This window comes from Spermophilus citellus (assembly GCF_964194105.1).
Source record: "Spermophilus citellus genome assembly, chromosome: 9".
NCBI lineage: Eukaryota > Metazoa > Chordata > Mammalia > Rodentia > Sciuridae > Spermophilus > Spermophilus citellus.
In genome coordinates, this window is record NC_138191.1 from 50,027,616 (window position 1) to 50,053,497 (window position 25,882).

Sequence of the window (25,882 nt, forward strand, 5' to 3'; positions counted from 1 at the left end):
GAATGAATCCGGGGTGGACCGGTCCGGGCTCTGCGCATGCGTCGCGCAAAGCCTGGGTCCTTAGCTGTCCCGGAGGTGGGGGGCCGCTGCCAGGTACCTAAGAGTGCTATAGTTAAGTGTGGACTTGGGAAGACTTGTGCCCTAAACACAGTAAAACCTGCAGGTTGTGGAAAATCTCCTTTCCCACTCTTAACCAAATCCTCCAGTTGTTCCGCAGGCTTATGCTTCATCTGTTTTCTTGGTAAATATGTGTTTATCTGTTGAGGATCTCGGCATACCCAGTGCTGCAGATACTTAGAGCTGAAGATTAAGAAAAATCAGAACCCTACAATGTACTAATCACCTTCTCTCTGGACGGATTTGCCTTCTCTGCAACCTCTCTAAGTTTGTGTGCCCTGGTGCACTAATTGAAACCAATGAGCTTCTCATTTCTTGTGGGGTGTGTGTACAGTACTATCTTCTCCCCCGCTCCCCATGAGACACTATGTATTTGTGGGGAGAAAGGGGTAGAACCTCTAATGTAACACTCTGAAGGTCAAAGCTATGCCACCTTGTCTGAGAGTAGGTGAAAGCTCTTGCCTTCAATGAACAGTGCAGTGAAACATAATACAACGTAGGCTACAGCAGAAACAACAGCCAGCTTCTTGGTTCTGCTGTAGCTCAATTCCCACATTAATTTAGGACCCAATAATATGTAAGCCTTTAGGTGTGCAAAGAAGAGGTAGAACAGTTAATGTCCCCAACGCTATTGGAGATATAATGGACAGACTGAGAAGTAATCAATTACAATGCCATCTATAAAAATAATTAAGGGCTGAGGATGCATCTCAATGGTAGAGCATTTGCCTATGAGGCCTTGGGTTCAACATCATCATCATCATCAATGTACATGGGGACAGTAATTACAATATGATAAACTATAACAATAACAGCCAGTGTTCATTGAGCATTGCACTGTTCATCCCATTCTTTCACAGTTTGATAAAGTTCTTACTGTTTTATAGCATCCTATGTTAATCAAGTCTGTAAAATAGTAATCAGGGAAAGTAATCATATCTGCATTTAGAATGATAGCTTTGACAGTATTAGGAGGGTTAATTAGGGGCCTAAGAACCTGAAAGCAGAAATGCCTTTTCTCTTGCCTAAGGCAAGAGAGAATGAAAAGTTGAAGCAAGGCAGTGGCAGCAGGGATAGAATAGAAAAGCTATGCTTGTAACTATAATATACATATATGTAGTGGATTATGAACCCACTGAGCTACCACTGAGCTACATCCCCAGCCCTCCTCCTCTTTTTGAGACAGATTCTCAATAAATTTCTTAGGCTGGCCTTGTAGTCACAATCCTCCTGCCTCAGCCTCCCTAGTTACTAGGATTAAGGGCATTCACTACCATATCTAGTACTATCTGATATCTTAGATTCCTATAAGAGAAACAACCTCCTCAGAAGAAGGTTTGCGCTTGCTTTGATTGGTTTATTGATTGATTGCAGTGTGGAGATCAAATCAAGAGGATTTTGCAAATCCTAGGCATACCCTCTGCTATTGAGCTGTACTTTGAGCCCTGGCTTGTTTACAATATTGAGGGTTGAACCCAGGGAGTCGTGCATGCTAAGCAAATGCTCTACCACTGAGCTGCATCCCCAGTCCTTTCTTTAAATTTTGAGACAGGGTCTCACGAAGTCACCCAGACTTAAGCTTGCAATGCTACTGCCTCAGTTTTCCAAGTAACTGGGTTACAGGTATGTGCCCCCATGCCTGGCTCTGGATTGTCCTTTTAATTTCTAATTCTCACTCTGGATCTGACCCATTTGCCCCATTACAGTTACTTCCAGTGTAGAGGGAAGTGAACAAAAGATGGTATATGACATAGAAACTACCCAGGTATTATGGTTTGGATATGAAATGTACCCAAAAGGCCATGTGCTAAAGACTTGGTCCCCAGCTGGTGATTTTGTAGATAACATGGGGACATGACTGAAGAGTTTATTTTCAATCAAATATAGACTACATGATTTTCTTAAGAACTCAGGGCACACAGCCAGGCACAGTGGCTCATGCCTGTTGTTATAGTTTGAATGTGAGGTGTCCCCCCAAAGCTCACGTGTGAAAATGCTAGGAGGTTCAGAGAAAAAATGATTACTTTATGAAAGCCTTAACCCAATCAGTGAATTAATCCCCTGATAAGATTAATTGAGTGGTAACTGAAGGAAGGTGGGGTGTGGCTAAAGGAGGTTGGGCACTGGGGATGGCTTTAGGGTTTAAATTTGTATCTGGCAAGTGGAGATATCTCTCTCTCTCTCTCTCTCTCTCTCTCTCTCTCTCTCTCTCTCTCTCTCTCTCCCCCCCTCCCTCCCTCCCTCCCTCCCTCTCTCTCTCTCCCCCTCCCTCCCTCCCTCCCTCCCTGTCCTTTCTGATCATCATGTGAGCTGCTTCCCTCTGCTACATTCTTCTGCCATGATGTTCAGCTTCAACTTGTACCCTGAGGAATGGAGCTGGCTATCTGTGGACTGAGAACTCTGAAAATGTGAGCCCTCAAATAAATTTTTCTTCCTCTACAATTGTTCTTGCTGGGTCTTTTGGTCACAGCATCAAAAATGCTGACTAAAATACCTGTAATCCTAGTGGCTTAGGAGGCTGAGGTAGGAGATTGGTGATTTCAAAGCCAGCCTCAGCAACTCACTGAGACCCTGTCTCTAAAATGTAAAAAAGGGCTGGGGGGATGTGGCTCAGTGGTTAAGTGCTCCTGAGTCAATTCCCAGTACAAAAAAAAAAAAAAAAAAAAAAAAAAAAAAAAAAAAAAACCCTCATGACACATATAAAAGAAGATGAAGCCATAAAGATTTCAACAAATCCAAAGAAATTAGGTTTACACTCATATTCCATATCAAAATGGCAATTACATTAGAAATCAATTTTTAAAAAGACAATTGAGAGATTGGGGTATACTGGGTGGTAGAGCACTTGTCTAGTTGTGTGAAGCCCTGGGTATGATCCCCATCACTACACAAATAAATAAATAATATAATATATAAATAAAATATATAAATAAGAATTAAAACAACAACCAAAAGACACATATGTTTGGAGATTTATAAACATCTAAATCATTATAGATAAAATAAGAAATGTTAATAGAAAATTTTGTTTATTTGGTTTGGTGTTGGGGATTGAATCCAGGGAGGGCTTTAACAGTAAAACATTAGGCACCTTCCTTTCAAAATCATTAAGATCAGAATGTCCACAATGTTGTCAAAAATAAAATCAGATCAAGTTAGAATTTTAAGTTTATTGTGCATAAGTGCTGGAAAACCTCAAATCAAAAAATAGCATGAAGTCTCAGTTTTACAGCAGTTGCAGCATAATTTATAGTGCTCCTACCTGAATGAAGAAGAAAAATCAACAAGAAAACAAGAATAAAAAATGCATACACAATACAAGGAAAATGGGCTAAAATTACGAATAGGCATTTTAAAAATTGTTAATAAACATTAAAACATTCTCAGACTTATTATTAATTAGAGAAATTCAAATTAATTCCATTATATCATCTTGTAATTACTAAACTGGGGAAAATGTTTAAATCTAGGTCTGACAATACCAAAGGAGGAACAATGGATTCTCCCTTACACAGCTACTAGACATGTTTTATATAATCACCTTGCAAAACAACTTAGTGTTATCTAAGGTAAAGTTGAAGATAAGCATAACTTTGCTTTAGATTTTGGTCTTTTTAAAAAATATTTATTTATTTATTTTTTAGTTTTCGGCAGACGTAACATCTTTGTTTGTATGTGGTGCTGAGAATGAACCTGGGCTGTACGAATGCCAGGCGAGGGCGCTACCGCTTGAGCCACATCCCCAGCCCCAAGATTTTGGTCTTAATAATCAAAGTGTTGTTGATTAACCAAGAGCATTTGTATACCTGAAGCTTATCAGAGATGCAGACTCTCAGTCCCTAATCAAAATATTCTATTGAATTAGAATATGTACTTCAACAAGATCTTCAATTGATATAAATGTTCATTGAAGTCTGAGGTGCACTGTCCTAGAGAAACTCTTGAACATGCATGGGAGAAATAATAATGTTCATAGAAACACGGATATGTAGGAGAAAAATGGGGAACAACAGAAATTTGCACTGATTGGAAAGTGGATAAATGTGGTATTGTCATCAAAACTAGTTGTAGAAAAGTACATGCAGTCTGATTCCATTTTTATGAGACTTGAAAACAATACATTATTAGGGATCCATATATGTGTATGTGGTAAATTCTAAAGAGAACAATGGGATGATAAGCACAGTTCAGGAAAAGGGTTAGGAGGATAGGGAGAGAGGAGTCAGGAAAGAATCCAAACAGTGATCTTCACCTGCATGAGAAAGGTTCTATTTCTTAAACTGAATAGTGGGTTGAAGGATTTCTGTTATATTATTACATGTGACTTATCTATACATTATAGTATTCTTTTGTTTTCATCTAATCAAACATGATAGCTTTATTAAGATATGCTTAATATACTAAAATTCATCTGTTTAAGTGTGCAATTAATTTTTAGTAGATTTATAGTTATGCAATTGTTGCCACAATCTGATAATAGGAAATTTCCACCACCAAAATCAAAATCAAACAAAAAACCCCCAAAACTCTCTTGCCTCTTTGTAGTCACTACTCATTCCCATTCCCATCCCCAGGTGAACCAATTATCTAATACAATAAGATTAGTTAATAATACTAATATAATAAAACTGATCTGTGTGTTCTGTCTCTGTAAATTAATCTTCTTTGAATGTTTCATTTTAATTAATTGCTTGTGGAAATATGGAGCCACTTTGAAAGACAGCTTGGCAATTCTTTTTTTTTTTTTTTTTTTTAAGAATTTAACCTTTATTTTTTATGTGGTGCCAAGGATCGAACCTAGTGCTTCACCTGTGCTAGGCAAGCACTCTATCACTGAGCTACTGAACATTTCATTTTAATTAGAATCATATAATACATATGTGACTTTAGTGTCTGGATTCTTTTACTTAGGGTAATATTTTTGTGGTTCAGCCATGTTACAGCATATATCCATACTTCAGTCATTAAGGATTAATAATATTCCTTTATATGGCATACCACATTTTGTTTATTCACTCTCCTACTGATGGACATTTGTGTCATTTCTAGTTTTTGGCTGTTATGTTATTATGATTTTTTTACAAGTCTGTGGACACATTTTAATTTATCTTAGTTAGATATATAGAAATGGAATTGGTGGGTCATAATTGACTTTGTTTTAACCCAAAATAAAAATGGGGTCTTAAATTCTTTTGAGCTCAAGTAAAAGGATTAAGTAGTCAATAGGTAGAATATCTCTTGATGCTGGAAAGATAAGAACACATATACTATGAAAGCAGTAGTTCATGGAGGTAAAAGATGATAAAAGGAAGAAGTAAATTAGTTATTTTCTGAGAAGGAACAGTTAAAGGGAAAGTTAAGAGGAAGAACATTGTATAGTGACCCTTGGAAGAAAAATAATTTACTTCAAAGGTATAACTTCTACTTTTTATGCAAACTCATATATGTGGGATTATTAAATATATTAAAAATGCCTATAAAATTTTCGATGGTCTGAGTTTGGTCGTGCATGCATGTAATCTATGGAGGCTGAGGCAGGAGGATCACAAGTTGGAGGCCAGTATCAGCAATTTTTTTTAAATAGAAAGAATTGGAATATAGCTCAGTGATAGAGCATCCGGGGTTCAATACCCAGTATCCCCAAAAAATGCAAATGGGAAAGTTTTAAAAATATATAAGTTTTTTGACTATCAAAGATTTTCTGAGAAAGGTAATAATTTATATTTCTTGTTACAGTAGCTGTGTGTGTAAAATACACTGAAAGGCAATGACCCCCACTCCCAGTGTAATATTAATATTACCCTCAGGGTAATATTGAACAGGGTTATATTAAAAATATTAAAATTTATATTAAATATTGTGAAATGCCTAGAATTTTCTACCATTACCACTAACCTTCAGTGTTGAGGATTTACAATGTTGTCTTTGATTTGCATTTTTCCACTACAGTTCCTTAGACATTTGTGTGGATTTTTATTTTCAGGTAAGAGGCAAGTACAGATGTCATCCTGGACATTTTTAGAAGTTGTTTTCCTAGTAAATCTGAGGGTGATGCTTATTGAAGAAAACTCTGATCTTTTCTTTACCAGTTCCACTTGACCTGAATTTGGCATTTTTTCAAGAGGCAAACAAATCAAGATTATATGTGAGTGACATTTATTGCCTATGCTGGGCTGCTGTATCTAACAGCATTTTGTAAGAAGGAACGATAAAGACGATGACATGTTTATTTTAGAGGTTGAGTAACCTTGCTCATCTTTTATGAGGAAACAAAACACCCTGAGAAGCCAGTTTCAGAATTTCAGTAATCAAGAACACTCAATGAAAGTAGGAAACACTAGTCAGTCCCAGGAGCAGTGGTGCAGGCCTGTAATCCCAGCAACTTGACTTGGGAGGCTGGGGCGGGAAATAGCAAGTTTGAGGTCAGTCTCCTCAATTTAGCAAGACCGTCTCAAAAACTAACAACAGCATCAACAAGGCATTGGAAAGTGTTCCAGTAGGGACTTGTGAAGAAAGTCGTGGTACAGAGTCTTGCCACTAAGTATAGAAATGTTCCCTTTTTCTGTAATCATGAGAGTTAAATTCACCACCAAGAATCGTACTTTCCTGCTCATCCCTCGGGTCTTTGACTTTCCCCATGTGACTGCCCTTCTTCGTGTGCCCTCACCACCGTTTCCCCCGTGACAGTATGAACTGGTGCACTAGTACTTACACACAGTACCTAGCCAGACTCTTCCTCCGGAATTAAATTTGCGCCGCCCTCCTCCCTAGTTCCCCGGGGCAGGCTCTAGGCACCCAGCCGGGTCCGGCTCGGCCCCACCCCTCTCCCGGGTTGGCTGCGGGGCGACCGGCTGGTTCCTCCGCTCGGGATTGGCTGCTCAGGGGAGGCGCGTCTCCCACCTCGGGATAGGTCGCCGGCGGAGGCGTCGATCCCAGGCGGTGCTGGGGCATTTCCGGACTAAGATGGCTGCAGTGCGAGTACTGAGGACCTGGAGCCGCGATGCTGGGCGGCTGGTAAGCAGGTGGGGGTGGACCTGAGGCCGGGAAGGAGTGACTCGATCCGAGGCACCTGGGCCTGGCGTGTTACATTCTCCCGCGATAGCCACGCGGACCGGGCACGCGTGGTGGACAGGTGGAGGGACGCATGCCAGGGGAGGGCAGAAAAGGTGGCGAGGCGACAGGTCTGGAAACCCACTACCTCCCTTTACATGAACGAGCTTCTACCGAGATTCGGTCGTCCTCCTACTTTTCTACTGAAGCCCAGCTACCCTTTCGTCTGCTGCCCTTTCCTTAAGCACTTTCTAGGTGCTAAGCATTAAGATAGGCGCTGGGGATGCAGAGATTTTTTTTTTTTTTTCATTTAGAGTTTATTGAACACCCATGGAGTGCCAGACACCGTAGTAAGATCCCCAACCTCGGGAAATTTACCGGTTAAGCAAAGAGCATTACCACAGAGTCTTTACCCTTCGGGAACTGAGTCTTGAAATTCACTCTCTTGGCTCCTTTGTACCACCACCTCTCCTGCTAAAGACTCTCTTTAGCAGACCTTTAACAGCAGGCACTGACACATCCTAGTAATAATACTGTTTTACCCTATTTGCGCAACTGTTTTCTTTTTGAGCTCCTGTTTCCTGCAGCGATCGACTCATGATCTTACAAAATCGAATTTAAGATGCTGCTGTGAACCAGGTACTCTTCTCAACACTGGGGATGCAAATAAGTCAGGCAATATCCTTTCCTCCTAGAGATTGCAACTTTGTGGTGAAGAACAGAGAGGGAGACAGATGTAGAACCTAAGCAATTACAAATTGTTATAAGAAAGGTGGTGATAGCAAATGCATGAAGCTACAGGGACACACAGGAGTGGATATTTTTAGAGTACTTGGGCGTCAGAGAGGAGTCCCTACCAAATACTGAATAACACAACATAAGTAGAAGATACCCAGGAGAAGAATATTCTTAGCAGCACCTAGTAGGTGGTGGCAGCCCTTCTTTTGAGAGCTTTCCATTTGTGGCTTCTGTGACCCATTTCCCAGTATTCCTCCTGCATCATTGGCCATTTTGTTCCAATCTCTTTCTCCCACCCAGCTTTTAAATACAATTATGTGCTACATAATGACGTTTTGCAGTCCATATATGGACTGCATATATGACAGTGGAGTGCATGTACAAATGTGTAACCACAAATCCCACCATTAGGTACAACTGTAATGCACCAATAAAAAAATGTGGAAAAAAAATAAAACCAAGAAGGGTTGACATCAGGCAATGGTGTTAGGATCACTGGATAACCATATGCAAACGAATGAGGTTGAACACTTACCTCATACCATATTGTAAAAATTAAGTCAAAATGAATCAAGGAGCTGGGTGTGGGGCTCCCTCCTATAATCCCAGTAACTTGGGTGGCTGAGGCAGGAGAATGATGAGTTCATAGCCAGCCTTAGGAATTTAGCAAGGCCCTATGCAATTTACCAAGACCCTGCCTCAAAATAAAAATTAAAAAGGACTAGAGATGAGTCTCAGTGGTTGAGCACCTCTGAGTTCAATTCCTGGTACCAAAAAAGAAAAAAAAAAATCAAGGCCTAAATGTAAGAGCTAATACTATAAGACTCTTAGAAGAAAATGTAGAGGTTAATAATCATGACTATAGATGTGGGGGAGAGATATATATATATATCTTAGATATGATACCATAAGCATGAGCAGCAGGAGAAAAAGTAGATCAGTTGGATTTATCAAAATTTAAACCTTTGCACTTCAAAAGACATCATTAAAGAAGACAACCCATAGGCATGGGGTTGTGGCTCAGAGGTAGAGCACTCGCCTAGCATGTGTGAGGCACTAAATTCGAGCCTCAGCACCACATAAAAATAAAATAAAGGTATTGTGTCCACCTATAACTAAAAAATAAATGTTTTTTAAAAAGACTACAAAATGGGAATATATATATATATATATATATATATATATACACACACACAAATCATTTACCTGATAAGGCCTTATCCCATATGCATGGAATATATAAAGAACTGTCACAACTCAGTAATTTAAAAAAAATCTAACTTAAAAAGTAAAATAAATTTTTTATATATATTATATATTTTATATATATAAGCTGAAAATTTCCTATTGGCTTGTGTTTTTACTATACTTTCTCTATGTTCACTGATGCATTGAGAAACACAAATACCTTTGTGTTACAGTTGCCTGCAATATTTAGTACAGTCACATACTTTACAAATTTGTAGCATAAGAGATATAGGCTATTTACTGGTAAGCCATTTGGTTTTGTATAAGAATACTTTTAAGATGATCCCACAGAAGAGATCACCTAATCAGGTATTTCTCAGAACATGTACCTGTCATCAAGTGATTAGGACTCTTGATGTGTTGTTTCCTTTTTTATAATGGGGGTGAAACTAGAGGTGCTTTATTGATTGAGCTACATTCCCTAGCCCTGTTTATGTTTAATTTTGAGACAGGGTCTCACTCAATTGCTAGGGCAGTCCTTGAATTTGCAGTCCTCCTGCATCAGCCTCTCAAGTTCCTGGGATTACAGGCATGTACCACCATGCCTTGTTGACTTGGTGTTTCTAAGGGCTTTAAGTTTGGCCCTCTGCACTTTTCTCACTTCCTAGTTAACTCATCCACTTTGGATTTAGTTACCATCTATGTTGGTGATTCCTAAAGTTCTTCAATCTTCCCGTCATGTCTACTCAAGACCCACATCATTGTCCAAGAAATTTTCATTTGCATGTATATGAGGTGTTTGTCAAGTGCAGATAATAAAAACCCAACAAACAAGCAGGAAATTATCTGAGTATATAGAGCATCCTAAAATTAGAGGTCAGCTGACACTGATAAAGTGGTCCAGCATCATCAGAGTTCAGCAGTTCATTTGACTTTTCCTTCAGGGTCACAAGAGAGCTTCTACAATCCTGCCCCCTGCCCCTGCTCCCTACTCGCCCCAGTATTGGGGATTGAATCCAGGGACATTCTACCACTGAGATACTTCCCAAGCCCTTTCCTAATTTTTATTTTGAGACAGGGTCTTAAGTTGCTGAGGCTGGCCTCTAACTTGCAATTCTCTTGCCTCAGCCTCCCCAGTAGCTGGAATTACCGGTGTACACCACGGCACCCAGCATACAACTTCTTACTCAGAATTCAAGACAGGAAAGAGGAAGAACTGGTACCAGGTCGACTGACTAGAACCATGTTACATGGCCATATTAGCACAACAGTGGAAAAGCTAGCTTTTAGTCATCTCCCGTGTGCCATAATATCTTAGACACATCAAACTTGAGGCTATAGAACAAAACCCTCAAACCTGTTTCTCATCATTCTAGCCTGTAACTCTCACTGAAGAAATCGGGTCACTATTCTCTGCCCCACCTGTACTGCAGGTGTCCTGGTCCTAACTAACTGGACATTTTTGCCTCTGATCTGTGCCTTTCCAATCTGTTCTCCATATTGTAGCCAGGGTGATCTTATCAAGTAAGGCACATATTTGGTAATGTTTTTTTTCTTATTTAAGACTGTCCTCAACAAAATGTCCAAAATTCAGATGACTGAAGAAATGTATGATCTGGATCTTTTTAATTGCTAAGGCTTCATTCCTTATTAAAAATCTACCCATCCTGCCAGGCATGGTGGCACATGCCTGTAATCCCAGCAGTTCGGGAGGCTGAGGCAGGAGGATCGTGAGTTCAGAGCCAGCCTCAGCAATGGTGAGGCACTAGGGAACTCAGTGACACCCTGACTCTAAATAAAATACAAAATAGGGCTGGGGATGTGGCTCAGTGGTTGAGTGCTCCTGAGTTCAACCCCCATACCAAAAATAAATAAAAATCTACCCATTCCCTTGCCAGGTGCAGTGGTAATCTCTGGAGGCTGAGGCAGGAGGGTCTAAAGTTGGAGACCAGCCTCAGCAACTTCATAAAACTCTATCTCAAAATGAAAAATAAAAAGAGCTGGGGATCTGACTCAATGGTAAAGCACCTCCAGGTTTAGTCTCTAGTACCAAAAAAAAAAAAAAAAAAAAAAAAAAAAAATCCAAATTCTGACACTTCCCCCACCTTCGTGCACACTAAGAATGCTATTAAACTACTTGAGTTAATTGGACACACCTCTGTTTCAGACCTTTGTACATGTATTCCCTCTGATTTACAAAGACTCTTGCCTTAATCCCCATGGCTTTATCTGCAACACACTTCATCTACTGAGTTACTCCTTCTCATTCCTCCGGGTCTTGCTTCAACATTACTTTCTCCAGCTAGGCTCCCTTCCTTTGGGTTCCTTTAACATACTCTATTTCCTCCATTGTAGTACTGTGTTAGTACCTGTTTGTCTTTATCTTTCACTCTACATTTCGTAAGGGAAATAATTATTTCCAAGTGCCTAGCCCATTGTAAATACTCATAAATCAATATTTGTTGAAGGACTCAGTAAAGAACAGTTATTGCTTTTAATGTTTTATAAAAAGTTGTAAGCAACAAGAGCCCTTATCACCCATAATAAATTATCCAGATGCAGGTGGTCTTATCATGTCATGTTTCGCATTTTCCCAGGACATCATGCCTTTGACTCTTAATTACCTTAGCCATGTTATATTGGATTTTTCTATGATGTCTGCTTCCTGTGGAACAGAAAAGTAACTTGAATGTAGGGACTACTTACTGTGCCCTACTTAGTTTCGAGGTGCATAGTCCAACACAGTGTCTTACTTTGGGTATGTTCAACAGTTGCCTATTGAGGTATTATTTATTTCCTTACTATGCTAATCTGCTAAACCTTTTCATCTCCCTTTGTTTTTGTATTTTAGTTGTAGGTGTGGAATTATTAATAATTACCTTGAGTTAGTAGGTATAAACTGGATTGCCTCAGGCAAGTTGGCACAAATAGTCTCTAGAGGGTGAGATGTACTGAAGCATTGTCGATAGGTGAATTAAGAATTACCTTCACTGGAGACTGAAATGGAACAAACTAATTTCCATGCATGTGTGCTGATGTTAAAATGAACCCAACTATTTTTTAAAAATAGTATGCACTAATAAAAGCATATAAAATAATAAAAAAAAGAATTGCCTTAAATATAAAATATATAAAACTGGTAAGCTGTATAAGCATGCCCTTTTATTTTTTTCAGGATAGGGAATACTGTATTGTTTTTGCTTTAAAAACATGTTGTTATGAAACATTTCAAACACGTGCCAAAGTGAAAAGGATAATGCAGTGATTTTAGTAAGTTCATCTCTCAGCTTCAACCACAATCAGCCTTGTTCAGTCTCTTTTCTACCAAGTATGTTTAACTCCTCATTTCACAGAGTTTCAGAAAAGTCTCAAGAATAGAACCAGGAACATTCATAAACCCTCTGCCTTGGTCCCTTGCTGCTGATGGATTGTTTTCTTCCTCCCTTGTCTTGTTTCTCCTTTCCCCCTCTATCTACCAATCAATCTATTACTCTTTTGCTTTGAAATGATTTAATGTACATTTCCAATGTCACCTCAGCATAATCATCAAGAAATTGATGTTGATGTAGCACTGATAGCCTCAATTTTGCTTATTGTGTGAGTTATGAGCTTTATATTAAATTTAAACAAATCTGGCTCAGGATAACATGTTGCACCTAGTTGTCACCTCCCTCCAAATTTCTTGAATCTCAGGTGTTCATTGACTTTCAAGGCATGCCTTTTTAAATTGGACATTTAAAGCCTTATGCTTAATGTGCTCGTCTATTCTAATGGGGGAAAATGTCTTCTCTAGCTTGAAAAATATTTTTTTTCCTCTTTTCTGTGCCTTTTAGTCCATCTATCCAGCAACTTCACAAATATTTTTGGTATTTTTATGGTGCTGGGGATGGAACCCAGGGTCTTTTGCATGCTAGAAAGTGCTTTACCTGGGAGCTACAACCCTAGCCTTAAACTTCTTTTCATATTCATTCAGTAGCTATTAATCACATAATGTCTGTGCACTTCTGTTACCGTGTTTTTCCCCCACTATTAATCACTTCAGTCAGGAGTCTTGTTTCATGTCTCAGATACTATGATAGTTTCTTGAACCATTCATTCTCTCCAGGCTTTATCTGTTGTGAGCTATTTAATAAACTATTCCTACATTAATTTCCTAATCCTTTTTCTTCAGTAGCCCATGATACATAAGTTCAAACTTTTATCCTGACATTTACAGTTACCAACATTTTGGTCTGCTTTCTTTTTATGAATTTGATCAAGCTACTCACTGCCCCAGCAGACATGCTAGGCAAATTGCTGCTGTTTATGCTGTTGCCTCTGCCATAAAATTGCCTTTCTGCTGTTTTATTATCTATACTTATTATTCCATGCCCAACTTAAATCTTCCTTCAAGAAGCCTTCCCACATTAAGCTAATCTGGAAAGGAAAAAAATCTACATATTTATAAATAAACAACACTTGATTGCCTATAACTTCTTTTTTTTAAGAGAGAGAGAGAGAATTTTAATATTTATTTTTTAGTTTTCGGTGGACACAACATCTTTGTTGGTATGTGGGGCTGAGGATCGAACCCGGGCTGCACACATGCCAGGCGAGCGCTACCTCTTGAGCCACATCCCCAGCCCCTATAACTTCTTATTATAAAAACTTAAGACAGATTCAAGGTCAGCTTCATCAACTTAATGAAACACGGACTCAAAATAAAAATAGAAAGGATTGGTGAAGTAGTGGATGGTAAACTGTCCCTGAGTTCATTCCCCAGTACCAAAAAAAAAAAAAAAAAAAAAAGAGAGAGAGAGAGCATACATGCCTTTATGGGGGCAGGAGGTAATTCCAGCAACTTGGGAAGCTGAGGCAGGAGGATCGAAAGTTCAAGACCAACCTCAGCAACTTAGCAAGGCCCCAGGCAACTTAGTGAGACCCTATCTCAAAATAAGAAATAAAAAGGCTGTGGATGTAGCCCAGTGGTTGAGCATCCCTGGGTTAAATCCATGCTAACACACATACACACACACAAATTTAAAGTTATGTTAAAGTAAATATTATATATTAGTGATGCTTTCATATTTGTAATTAAGAATCTTATTTATTTTTATGAAAAATACTATAAAATAAAAAATTAGGTTTAATTAAAGAAACAATACATTTAAATTCATAAATGATTTTTTACTTTGATTTCCAAGTTGTTACTGATTTCTGAAAGCAAAGAAAAACAAGTATAATTTTAAATCATTCCTAAAACAGGTATAATTTTAAATCATGCATCTCTACTTTAAAAAGCTCATCCAAAATCCACCAATCTTTATTATATCTACATTTTTTTTCTGTTAAAATTAAGGAAAGATAAGGCCTAACTAAAATAATTAAAATCAATAGGTTAAAACTCAGCAGCCACCATGCTTGGCAATATGCCTTTTCTTATTTCCCATGGAAATAGGACTTCAGCTTTTTTCTGAGTGGAGATTTTGGTATCATAATGAAGTAAAGTTTGCTTCTTGGTCACTGTATTGGTTCCTTAGGTAGGGTGGGTTATAGAACATTATTTCTGGGAGAAGAAACTTTAAGGAGATTTATTAGAAACAACTTTATATTAGGGCTCAGGAACAAAATGGGAGACAGTCTGCATCCTGCTTTCTCAGGCTGCCCTTGCTAACATGATAACTTAAGCATGCCTACAAGCTGATGTGTTTATTTTTTCTTTTTTGAATTAGCTACACATGACATTACAATGATCTTGGCAATTCATACATTTGAATCGGGGTATAATTTCTCATTTTTCTGATTGTACAGATTGCAGAATCACATTGATCATAGAGTCACCTATATACATACGGCAATCATAATGCCTGTTCTATTCTGCTGCCCTTCCTATCCCCTCTTCCACTCCACTCCCTTCCCATCACTTCTCTCTATCCAATCTAAAGTGACACACTTTTTTTTCTTTTTTCCTCACAACATCATACATGTATTCTGTATAACAATGAGGGTCTCCTTCCATCTTCCGTGCAACTCCCCTTCTCCCTCCTTTTCCCTCCGATATGTTTATAAAGAATATATTAGGGTTTTTTGGTTTTGTTTAGAATATATTGTTAACATTTCTTTAAGGAATTTGGGGAAAATCAGAAATATATGAACAAATCTAATTTTGAGGATATAATATTACTAAACAAAAGAATAACAAAATGTTCTTTTTATACTAGAGTTTTGAGTTCTTTTGATTTCTTGGACAAAAGTACTTAAGAAAATAAGCACTCTTGCCAGGCATGGTGGTACTTGGCTATAATCTCAATAGTTTAGAAGGCTGAGGCAGAAGGATTGAGAGTTCAAAGCCAGCCTCAGCAATTTAGAGAGAGCGCAATTCAGTGAGACCCCGTCTCTAAATAAAATACAAAAAAGAGCTGGAGAATATGGCTTAGTGGTTAAGTAGTGCCCCTAAATTTAATCCCCAGTACCAAAAATAAAAGAAAGAAAGTAACCACTTTTCATAAACTTTATTGTCCCTGTTGCTAATTTTCTGGTTTCTGTCTAGATGTAAATCATAATGATGGTTCTGCTTTTTTAAATAGAATTGAAATTCAGTATATACTTTAAGAGATAAGGCATTAAGATAATTAATAAACACTTTTTTGTTGTTGTTTTCTCATTTGTAGATTTGTGTTCGCTATTTTCAAACATGTAGTAATGTTCATGTTTTGAAGCCAAAATGTGTGTGTTTCTTTGGTTATCCTTCATTCAAGTATAGTCATCCACATCAATTGCTGAAAACAACTGCTGGTAAGTATGATTTCAATGTAGCTAATATACAAAATAATGCTAAATACCTCACCAGTATTTTTTTCTTTTAACTTTTCTTGTTTTAGTAATTGAAGATTTACCATAGTAAAAAAGAATTAAGACCATATTTCTAGCCTGGCTGTCCCCACATCTTTTCATTTTCTTTTTTCTCTCCTCACCCCCATTCTTTCCTTTATGTGCTGTGTCTTCCTAATTTGGGAATTGGTTGGTTGGGACTATTGAGGCTTTATCAGCTGACTCATCTAAGTGCAGTAGTTAGCACTGACATTGATTGACCTTCTCAATCAAGCTATCTTCTAATAGAGGCATCTTAATATCTGTGTGTGTGTGTCTGTCTGTCTGTCTGTCTTGGGAATTGAACCCAGGTCCTTGTGCATGTGAGGAAAGCACTCTATCAACTGAGCTATATCCCCAGCCCCTGTGTCTTTTATATACACTGTAATATTGTTTTTTGGACAAATACTTAATCTGTTGTGCTATGTTATATCATGGTGTGGTGAAATCTGCATGACATACACCTATGTAGAAAGTTCCCTAGCTTTTGGCATTTACTTTCCTTTTCCCCAACTTTTTCTACCTTCTGTAAAGACATTGAGGACTTAAATATTAGATTTGGCAAGGGCACAAGAACTTTTTTGATGTTCTATTGATAACCCTGACAAAGAATCCCTGACATTTTATTATATAATTAAACTTTTGATAGATAAATTGAGCCTTAGTGTAGTGAAAAATAGGGGAATTCAGACTGGGGTCAGAGCTCAGTGGTAGAGCACTTGCCTGACATGTGTGAAGCACAGGATTTGAGTCTCAGCACCGCATGTAAATAAATAAAGATCCACTGACAACTTAAAAAATTTAAAAATAGGAGAATTCCAGGCAGACCCCACTCTTCCATGCTTTTTATATGTCATCTTACACCATGACATATAAGACATGTAAGACATACAAAGCATGTAAACCTTACCTCCACCACTTTTTTTGTTAAAATATGTATACATATATATATATATATATATATATATATATATATTTTTAATAGTACTAGAGGTTGAACCCAGAAACTCACACATACTAGGGCAAACACTCTACTAATGAGCTACTTACCCAGCTGAGATTTCTGTTGTTTTAAGTTGATCTTTTTTCATTACTTCCAGACAAAGCAGAGGTCATTCAAGCAGAAACTCCAGCTTCCTACTCCAGCCTCTAAACACTTATCTTGAGCTTTGCATTCCTCAATCCACCAATTCCAGGCTATATCTCCTGGTTTATCATTTACTAACTGTGTAACTTATAACAAGTTATGTAATTTTTCTCAATGTCATCATCTGGAAAATGGGAGTGATCCAAGTATTTATTTATTTATTTATTTTTTGAGAGAGGAGAGGGGGAGAGAGAGAGAGAATTTTTTAATATTTATTTTTTAGTTTTCGGTGGACACAACATCTTTGTTTGTATGTGGTGCTGAGGATCGAACCCGGGCCGCACGCATGCCAGGCGAGCGCGCTACCGCTTGAGCCACATCCCCAGCCCCTGATCCAAGTATTTAATTCATAGTATTGTTGTGGAAATTAATTTATTCAACAACAGGTATTGCTAATCACCTGTTGTGTGCCAAGGCTGCTCAAGGTGGACATATCAGTAAACTAAACAAAGATTCTTATACTTGGATGGATTAAATACATTTAAAAATGTAAAGAATTTGGTACCTATTTTCTCTTGATATTCGTTCTCTCTTTTTTTTCCTTTTGAGATGGGTCTTGTTATATTGAGTAGCTGATCTCAAACTCTTGGTCTCAACTTACACTTCTGCTTTGACTTCTCAAGTGGCCAAGGCTACAGGTGTGTGCCACCATACCCAGCTGCATATTCTTTCTCTTTTACAGGTCCTCTTCCTCTGCTTCACTCTTAAATTTCAGTTTTTCACAGAAACCCATCCTTCTTACACCCCATCTATGCTCGTGCCTTTAACTCTCACCTGTACTCATTGAACATTTTAGAATCTGTATCTGTACCTCAGACATATCACCAATTTGCTGGCTGAAGATCTCTATTCCAGGACCCCATATATAACTCAAATTCCCCAAATTCAGTCTTCTACAAATTTCTTATTATTCCTGCATTCCCAACTCAATAAGTAGTTAACCTGGAAATCACCCCGACTCCTTGTTTTGCATCAAATCTCACCCAAGCATACCAATTTTATTTTGACTTTTCTGGTACTTGACTATATCCAGGTATGCTCTACCACTGAACTACATCTCCAGCCCTTTTTTTTTTTTTTTTTTTTTTAATGTGGTGCTGAGGATCAAACCAAGGGCCTCGAACATGCTAGGCGAACACTCTGCCACTGAGCCACTGCCCCAGCCCTTTTTATTTTTTTGAGACAGAATCTTGCTGATTTGCTGAGGCTGGCCTCAAACTTGCAATCCTCCTGCATCAGCCTCCTGGGTTTCTGGAATTATAGGCATGTGCCACCATGCCCATCAAATTTACCAATTTGACATCTTTCCTGTTTCTTAAATGATTCCCTTTTAGACAGCTTTGAAAAATATATCAGCTCCTGCTTTCTCTGCCTTATTTTGCCTCTGCTATTTTTCTCCCAACCCTACCCACCATACTCTTGCCAGAGGTGTTTGGTCTAAAATGATAGACATAAAGTCACATGTCTGATATTATAAATGGGACTCTGTATCAGTTAATTATTATTGAATAACAAACCACCCTGCAACTTAATGGCTTAGAGCAACAGTGATTGATTATTCCTCAGGATTCTTTGAGTTGGTTCCTCTGCTGGTTTCACTAATGTGACTGTATTTATCTAGAGGATCAGCAGTCCTAGGGGTGAGATCCAGGAGGGTCACACTCATGTGCCTGACTATTGGGCACCTCATTTCTCCTCCACAAAGTCTCCAGTGATCTACATCAGCTTCCTTGCACAGGAACCTTAGCACATAATTCCAAAAGGGAGAAGGCAGAAGCTGTGAGGACCCATGAGATCTAGTCTCCTGAAATTGCATGATTTCATTTCTGCTACACTACATTAGTCAAAATAAGTCAGAGGCCAACATAGATTTAAGAAGTGGCAAAAAAGACTCTACCTCTTAACATGAGCAATTACAAAGAAGTTATGACTGTATGAATTACTACTGAATCCTAATGACCTTTAAGATAAAGTTTTATTACAACCCCTTAGCAGGGCACACAAAGCGTTTCTGTGTCTGGGCTAATTTCTTGCCACGTACTCCATCTTTATCTGTATAGGACTGTTTGTTATTTCCTAACCATGCCATGCAGTATCATATTTCTATGCTCTTGCTGTTCCTTACAATATATTGCTTTATAAGAAGTGCCATAGTGTATTTACTCTTCATTTTTTTTGAAAGACTGACTTCCAGTTCTTCATTTTAACTCTATAGTAACTATTCTTCTGTTCAAATCTTTGTATACCTTTCTAATTAGTTTCTTGGGGGAAAAAGTCCTAAATATGGAATTATTTATTGATTGAAAGATGTGTGTGGGGAGCCATTCTGACACATGATTGGGTGACTCCCGTTAAGGGCCTGAGGCGCTCTGGCTGTGTCGGAGTTATCCCGACCCTTTCCTGATGAGAGAGCCCATCCGTGTGGGGGTGTGCGTGACCACTGACCCCGGAGACCCAATCACTGACCCTGACCTTGGAGTGCAGCCCCCCCTCAACCTTCATTGGATGGAATTCTCCCCTGAATCTCTTGTCCCCCAAATAAAAGGCTACTCCCCGGCGTGTTCGCTCGCTCTCTCTCCTGCTAGCCCAGAGTAATCCTCGCTGCCCTGCTGGGCGGCTAGAGGCGGGAACCAGGGAGGCGAGCCGTCTCGGACCTAGCAATGTAAAATAAGGTACTGGTTTGTGTGTTTTATTTTGATCTCTTCTAACTAACTTAATGCCTAGAACCTCATTAATGAAACCACTGCGCAGGCCGCGTGGTAGAGATGTGGATTTATTTTTTAAAGTTTTTGATACTTAATGCCTGTACCTGTTTAAAAGAAGCAGCAGACTGTGAGAGGGCCCCAAATTAGAAAGGAAACAAGAGATACCTCCACATCAAAAATGTATTTTAAGGCCAGGCATGGTAGTACACACCTATAATCCCAGCAGCTCAGGAGGCTGAGGCATGAGGATTGCCAAATTCAAAGCCAGCCTCAATAACGTAGTGAGGCACTAAGCAAGTTAGTAAAACTCTGTCTCAAAATAAAAAAAGGGCTGGGGGTGTGGCTCAGTGGTTAAGTGTCCTTGGATTCAATCCACAGTGTTAAAAAAGGTGTGTGTGGGGTGGGGCAGGAGTGGGTATTAAGAAAGGGCTAGAAAATGTCAAGAGGAGGGGCTGGGGGTGTGGCTCAAGCGGTAGCATGCTCGCCTGGCATGCGTGCAGCCCGGGTTGGATCCTCAGCACCATATACCAACAAAGATGTTGTGTCCCCTGAGAACTAAAAAATAAATATTAAAAAATTCTCTCTCTCTCTCTCTCTCTCTCTCTCTCCCCCCCCTCCCTCTCCCCCTCCCTCCCTTCCTCCCTCCTCTCTCACTCTATCTTAAAAAAAAAAAAGAAAGAAAATGTCAAGAGGAAAGAGAAGTCTTAGGGAATAAGGTGATGCAGCAGGATTTGAAAATGTAAGAATTTTCCATGAAGTGCCTGATTTTTAGCCATAAAGACTGAGCATAGTTACATGAAGTCAAAAGAGATCTGAGAGTAGGCCACTAGTGGTTATTGTAGCTGCATAACATAAAACAAGGAGATCCAGCTGAGTCTCTCTTTGTATCCATTCCATTGTCTATTCATTACTATTGTTTCATAATTTACTAATTTGGCTAGGCATGGTGGTGCATGTCTGTAATGCCAATGATTATAGGCTGAGGTAGGAGGATTGCAATTTCATAGCCAGCCTCAGCAAATTAATGAAGTCCTAAATAACTTAGCAAGATCCTGTCTTAAATAAAAAAAGATTGGGAATATAGTGGTTAAACACTCCTGATTTTATTCCCTATTACAAAACAAAACAAAACAAATTTTTAAAAACTCACTGATTTGTTAGTAGGACTTCCTATAGCCCTGTAAAAGAACATTATTTTGAAATTTGGAAAAATTTGGGTTCTGTGGCAGCGTCAGGATTCTGTGTTATGGGTAGCTTAGATTAATCTTAATGATTGTGAATAATGATTCATGCTTTTAAAAATTATAAAATGATGTTTTTCTGTCTGTAAGATGGAATAGTTTCTGCCTCTGAGGATATTTTCTAATTTTAGATGTAAAAGCATTTATGGGTAATAAGTACACATTCAATGAGATTATTTCTTTTTTCTTTAAAGCTCTACATGGACAAGTTGTTCAGTTCAAACTTTCAGACATTGGAGAAGGGATTAGAGAAGTAACTGTTAAAGAATGGTAAGTTAATCTGAAAGAACATCCAAGTAAATGGTAAAACTCATTTGAGTACAAATAAGTAGGAATCAATTTAAACTGAGAAACTTCTTTATATAACCTATAATGCCTTTTTAAAAAATTAATAAGGTAGATGGGCCGGAATTGTGACTCGGTGACAGAGTGCTTGCCTTGCACATGTGAGGCACTGGGTTCAATCTTCAGCACCACATAAAAATGAATAAACAAAATAAAGATACTATGTTCATGTATAACTAGGAAATTTTTTTTTTTAATTAATAAAGTAGAGTTACTTTGTGTTGACAATATATTGGTGACAGAATTTATCATACATCAAGACATTTTATTTGTTGTGATTAATTAATGATTATTTCCTCTTTGGGGCAGGGTGGGGAGTTTCCAGGGATTGGAAGAGGGGCACTTAACCACTGAGCAATGTCCCCAGACCTTTTTATTTTGTGTTTTGAGACAGGGTCTCACCAAGTTGATGAGGCTGGCTTTGAATTTGGCAGTTTCTTGTCTCAGACTACTGAGTTGCTGGGATTACAGGTGTGCACCACCACACCGAGCAATTATTCCTTCATTTTGTATGTGTGTGTGGAAGGTATTCCCTGCCTTTTAAAAACTCCTTTTGCTGTCCTTCTCTTACTGTAGTTAAGAAAGAGGAATTTACCTTTTTGAGGGAGGGCACTGGGCACTTTGGCACATCTCCAGACTTTTTTCTTTCTTTTTCTTTTTCTTTTTCTTTGAAATAAGGAGATTACTATCTTGCTAAGTTGTTAGGGGCTCGATAAATTACTAAGACTGGCTTTGAACTTGCAATCCTCTTGCCTCAGCCTCCTGAGCCACTAGGATTATAGGTGTGTGCCACTGTGCCCAACTAAGAGGAATTAACTTCTAAATTAATATAAGACCACATGGTCTTCTTTTGGATTTTTTTTTTTTTTTTTTTTTGCAATGCTGGAGATTGAACCCAGGGACTCCCTCATTGTAGGAAGCACTCTACCACTGAGCTACATCCCCAGTCTAGGACTGTAGGTTTATTTGTTTTTTAGTTATACATGGACACAATATATTTATTTTGTTTATTTATCTTTATGTGGTGCTGAGGATCGAACCCAGTGCCTCACATGTTCTAGGCAAGTGTTCTACCATGAGCTACAACCCCAGCCCAGGACCATATGTTTGTTTGCTTGTTTGTTTTTAAATTTTTTTTAGCTATAGATGGACATAATATTTTATTTTGTTTATTTTATTTTTATGTGGTGCTAAGGATTGAACCCAGTGCCTCACATGGGCAAGGCAAGCACTCTGCCACTGAACTACAACCTCAGCCCCCCATATGTTTTTAAAAGCATTTAATGTGGCCACGCATGGTGACAAATACTTGTAATTCCAGCTACCTGGGAGGCTGAGGCAGGAGGATCACAAGTTCAAGGTAGCCTGTGCAACTTAGTGAAAACCTGTCTCAAAATAAAAAATGACATTTGGGGTAAAATTGGGGGTTCATAACCCACTTCAGTCTAATGTATGAAATATGATATGTCAAGAGCTTTGTAATGTTGTGAACAACCAATAAAAAAAAAAAAAGAAAAGGAAAAAAAATAAAAAAAATAAAAAATGAAAAGGTTTGGAGATACCGCTCAGTGGTAGAGTACTCCTAGTTTCAATCTGCAGTACACCCAAGTTAAGTGAATAAATAAAAGTATTTATATATATGAACTTATAATTTCCATCTAAACTATTTTAAAACATCATCTTGTAGTTGAAGTTTTCTTAACCATACTGAAAATGACTGTAGTATGAATACTCAACATTACCTAACACAATTTTTCTATATGTTTAGAAAAGATTAAAATATTTTGCTAAAAGTCTTATTTAAAGAAAAATCCCTTTAAAAAAGGTAAAAAAAAAAAAAAAAACCAAACCTGGGGGCTGGTGTTGTTGCTCAGTGGTAGAGTGCTTGCCTAGCATGTGAGGCACCAGGTGTGATTTGCAGCATGGCATATAAATAAATAAAAAATAAAGATCCATCAACAACTAAAAAAACAAACAAACAAACTAGTAAAAAATTGTTGACTATCTTAATCACCCTCTATTCTTTTTCTTTTTTGACCCTCTGGAAAAGAAACACCTAGGAATGTTAGGAGGAGGGTGGTAGGCAGGTGGGGGTAGCTCAGTGATAGAACATGTGCTTAGCATGCTTAAGGCCTAGCACCAAACAAAACAAAACACTCAAAAAAAATCATACCACCTCTGGGTACTGAACTAAATGTTTTAAAGATTTTTAGAAATAGCAGTTAGGATGAATAAATAGATTTTTCCCACACCATAGTTTTACACTGTTAAAGAAACTTTTTAAGGATCTGATTCAGCCACCTGAACTTCTTTTCCTGTACTTCTTAGCATTGCTGCTTTGTGACTTAGAACAGAATTATAATAATAGAAACAATTCTTATGGTTATGTCTTTAGTGGTATCATGAGATTGTGAGAAGAGCAACAAACTCGAAATGAAAAAAGCCTGACTTTGAAACCCCTTAGCTGTCTTACCTGTGACTCACTTGTTTTGAGTCCCTGTCTGACCATAAAATGAGAGTAACAGTACTGGCTGTGCCTACTCAGAGCAGTCATTGAAAGGAACAAAGGATGCAGTGGTTAAAATTATATCCTTTCAAATTTGCAAAGGATTATATACAGGAAGGTTTGGGAGGTGTGGGTACCAGGAATTGAACTCAGGGGTACTCAACCACTGAGCCACATCCTCAGCCCTATTATGTATTTGACTTAGAGACAGGGTCTCACTGAGCTGCTTAGTGCCTACTTTTGCTGAGGCTGGTTTTGAACTTGCAACCCTCCCGCCTCAGCTTCCCAAGCTGCTGGGATTACAGGGGAAGGTTTCTATTTCATCTTCAAATGTAAAGCTTAACTTTTCTGAGTATTGGATTCTTGGTTGGCATCTATTTTTTTTCAGAGCTTGGTAATGTTATTCCAGGACCTCCTAGCATTGAGGGTCTAGGTTGAGAAATTAGCTGAGGTCTGAATTGTTTTCCCTCTATATGTAATCTGATATATTTCTCTTGCAGCCTTTAAAATTCTATCCTTATTTTGTATGTAAGGCATTTCCATTATAATGTACCTTGGTATGGGTCTGTTGTAATTTTGTACATTTGTGGTCCTCTAAGCCTCTTATATTTATTTTTCCATTTCATTTTTTTAAGTTTGGAAAATTTTCTGATATTATTTCATTGAAGATTGTGCATTCCTTTGGTTGTATCTCTAAACCTTCATCTATCCCAATAAATATTGAATTTGATCTTTTCATGTTATCCCATAGTTCTTGGAAGTTCTGTTTATGGTTTCTTAACATCTTCTCTCCATGATCAACTCTATTTTCAAAATTATGTATTTTGTCTTCATTGCCTGAGGTTATATCTTCCAAGTGATCTAGTCTGTTGGTGATTCTTTCTATTGAATTTTTTTTTTTTTTTTTTTTTTTTTTGTACCAGAGATTGAACTCAGGGAAAATCAACTACTGAACTACATCCCCAACCCTATTTTGTATTTTATTTAAAGACAAGGTCTCACTGAGTTGCTTAGTACCTCTCCTTTGCTGAGGCTGTATTTGAACTTGATTCTCCTGGCTCAGCCTCCCAGACTGTTGGGATTACAGGTGTGTGCCACCAGTGCCTGGCTCTATTTAATTTTTAATTTGGTTTATTGTTTACTTCATTTCAAGGATTTCTGCTTGTTCCCCACCCCCACCCCCAGAATATGCCTCTTTGTTGAAGTGATCTTTCACTTCCTATGTTTTCTCTCTGATTTCATTTCTTATACTGTCCTTTACTTCACAGATCAGTTTAACTATGTACATTCTAAACTCCTTCTCTGACATTTCTTCTACACAGTGGTGTCAGTGGATTTTGTATTGGAGTATCTTGATTTGTTTGGGGCAATCTGTCCCCTTGCTTTTTCATGTTGTTTGTGTGTCAACCCATCTAACAGAATGAATCTGAGTCAGTAGTTTCTACCCTATGTACTTATTGTGTCCCTGAAGGTTTCCAGTATCTCACTGTTTAAGGGGAGACAAATAATAACAACAACCAATGCAAGCAATATACACTATTAAACCAAATAGTTCCTACTGTGACGTCTACAATGTTAATTATCACAATATTTATTGTGATTTCTGTTTAGAACTGATATGATCAGTTATTGCCAACAATGAAAATAGCAAGTTTGCAAAAGGGTTTATAATTTCAAATGGTGGCTAGGGAGAGAACAGAAGTGATATAGAATGTGATGATTCTAAGGGAGGAGAAGACAAGAAGTAAAAAAATTGAAAGACAAAGAACAATAGAGATTGACTGTTAACAGAAGAAAAGAGAATCAAGGGGAACAGGTAGGAGAAATAAATATATATATATAAAATTTTAAAAAATTAAAAATAAAGTAAAATAATACAAAACTAAAATACTAATCAAACATCCTAGTTCACAAAAAAACTAATCCATGAAAAATAACTGGCTTCAAAAATGCTAGAAATGAGAAAAAAGACAAATATGAATACATATAAGAATCC

At 38.1% G+C, this 25,882-nt stretch overlaps 1 protein-coding gene across 1 annotated transcript in view; it reads left to right on the forward strand.

Annotated features, from left to right (window-relative positions):
* The first annotated feature begins 7,004 nt into the window (after positions 1 to 7,004).
* Positions 7,005 to 25,882, forward strand: part of DBT (dihydrolipoamide branched chain transacylase E2) — a 52,656-nt gene continuing 33,778 nt past the window's right edge. Inside the window, exons 1-3 of the mRNA XM_081308867.1 lie at positions 7,005 to 7,131; positions 15,744 to 15,867; positions 21,230 to 21,305. Of these exons, the coding sequence (XP_081164993.1) occupies positions 7,081 to 7,131; positions 15,744 to 15,867; positions 21,230 to 21,305 (251 nt within the window). The 5' untranslated portion in view covers positions 7,005 to 7,080. The remainder of the gene's footprint in view (positions 7,132 to 15,743; positions 15,868 to 21,229; positions 21,306 to 25,882) is intronic.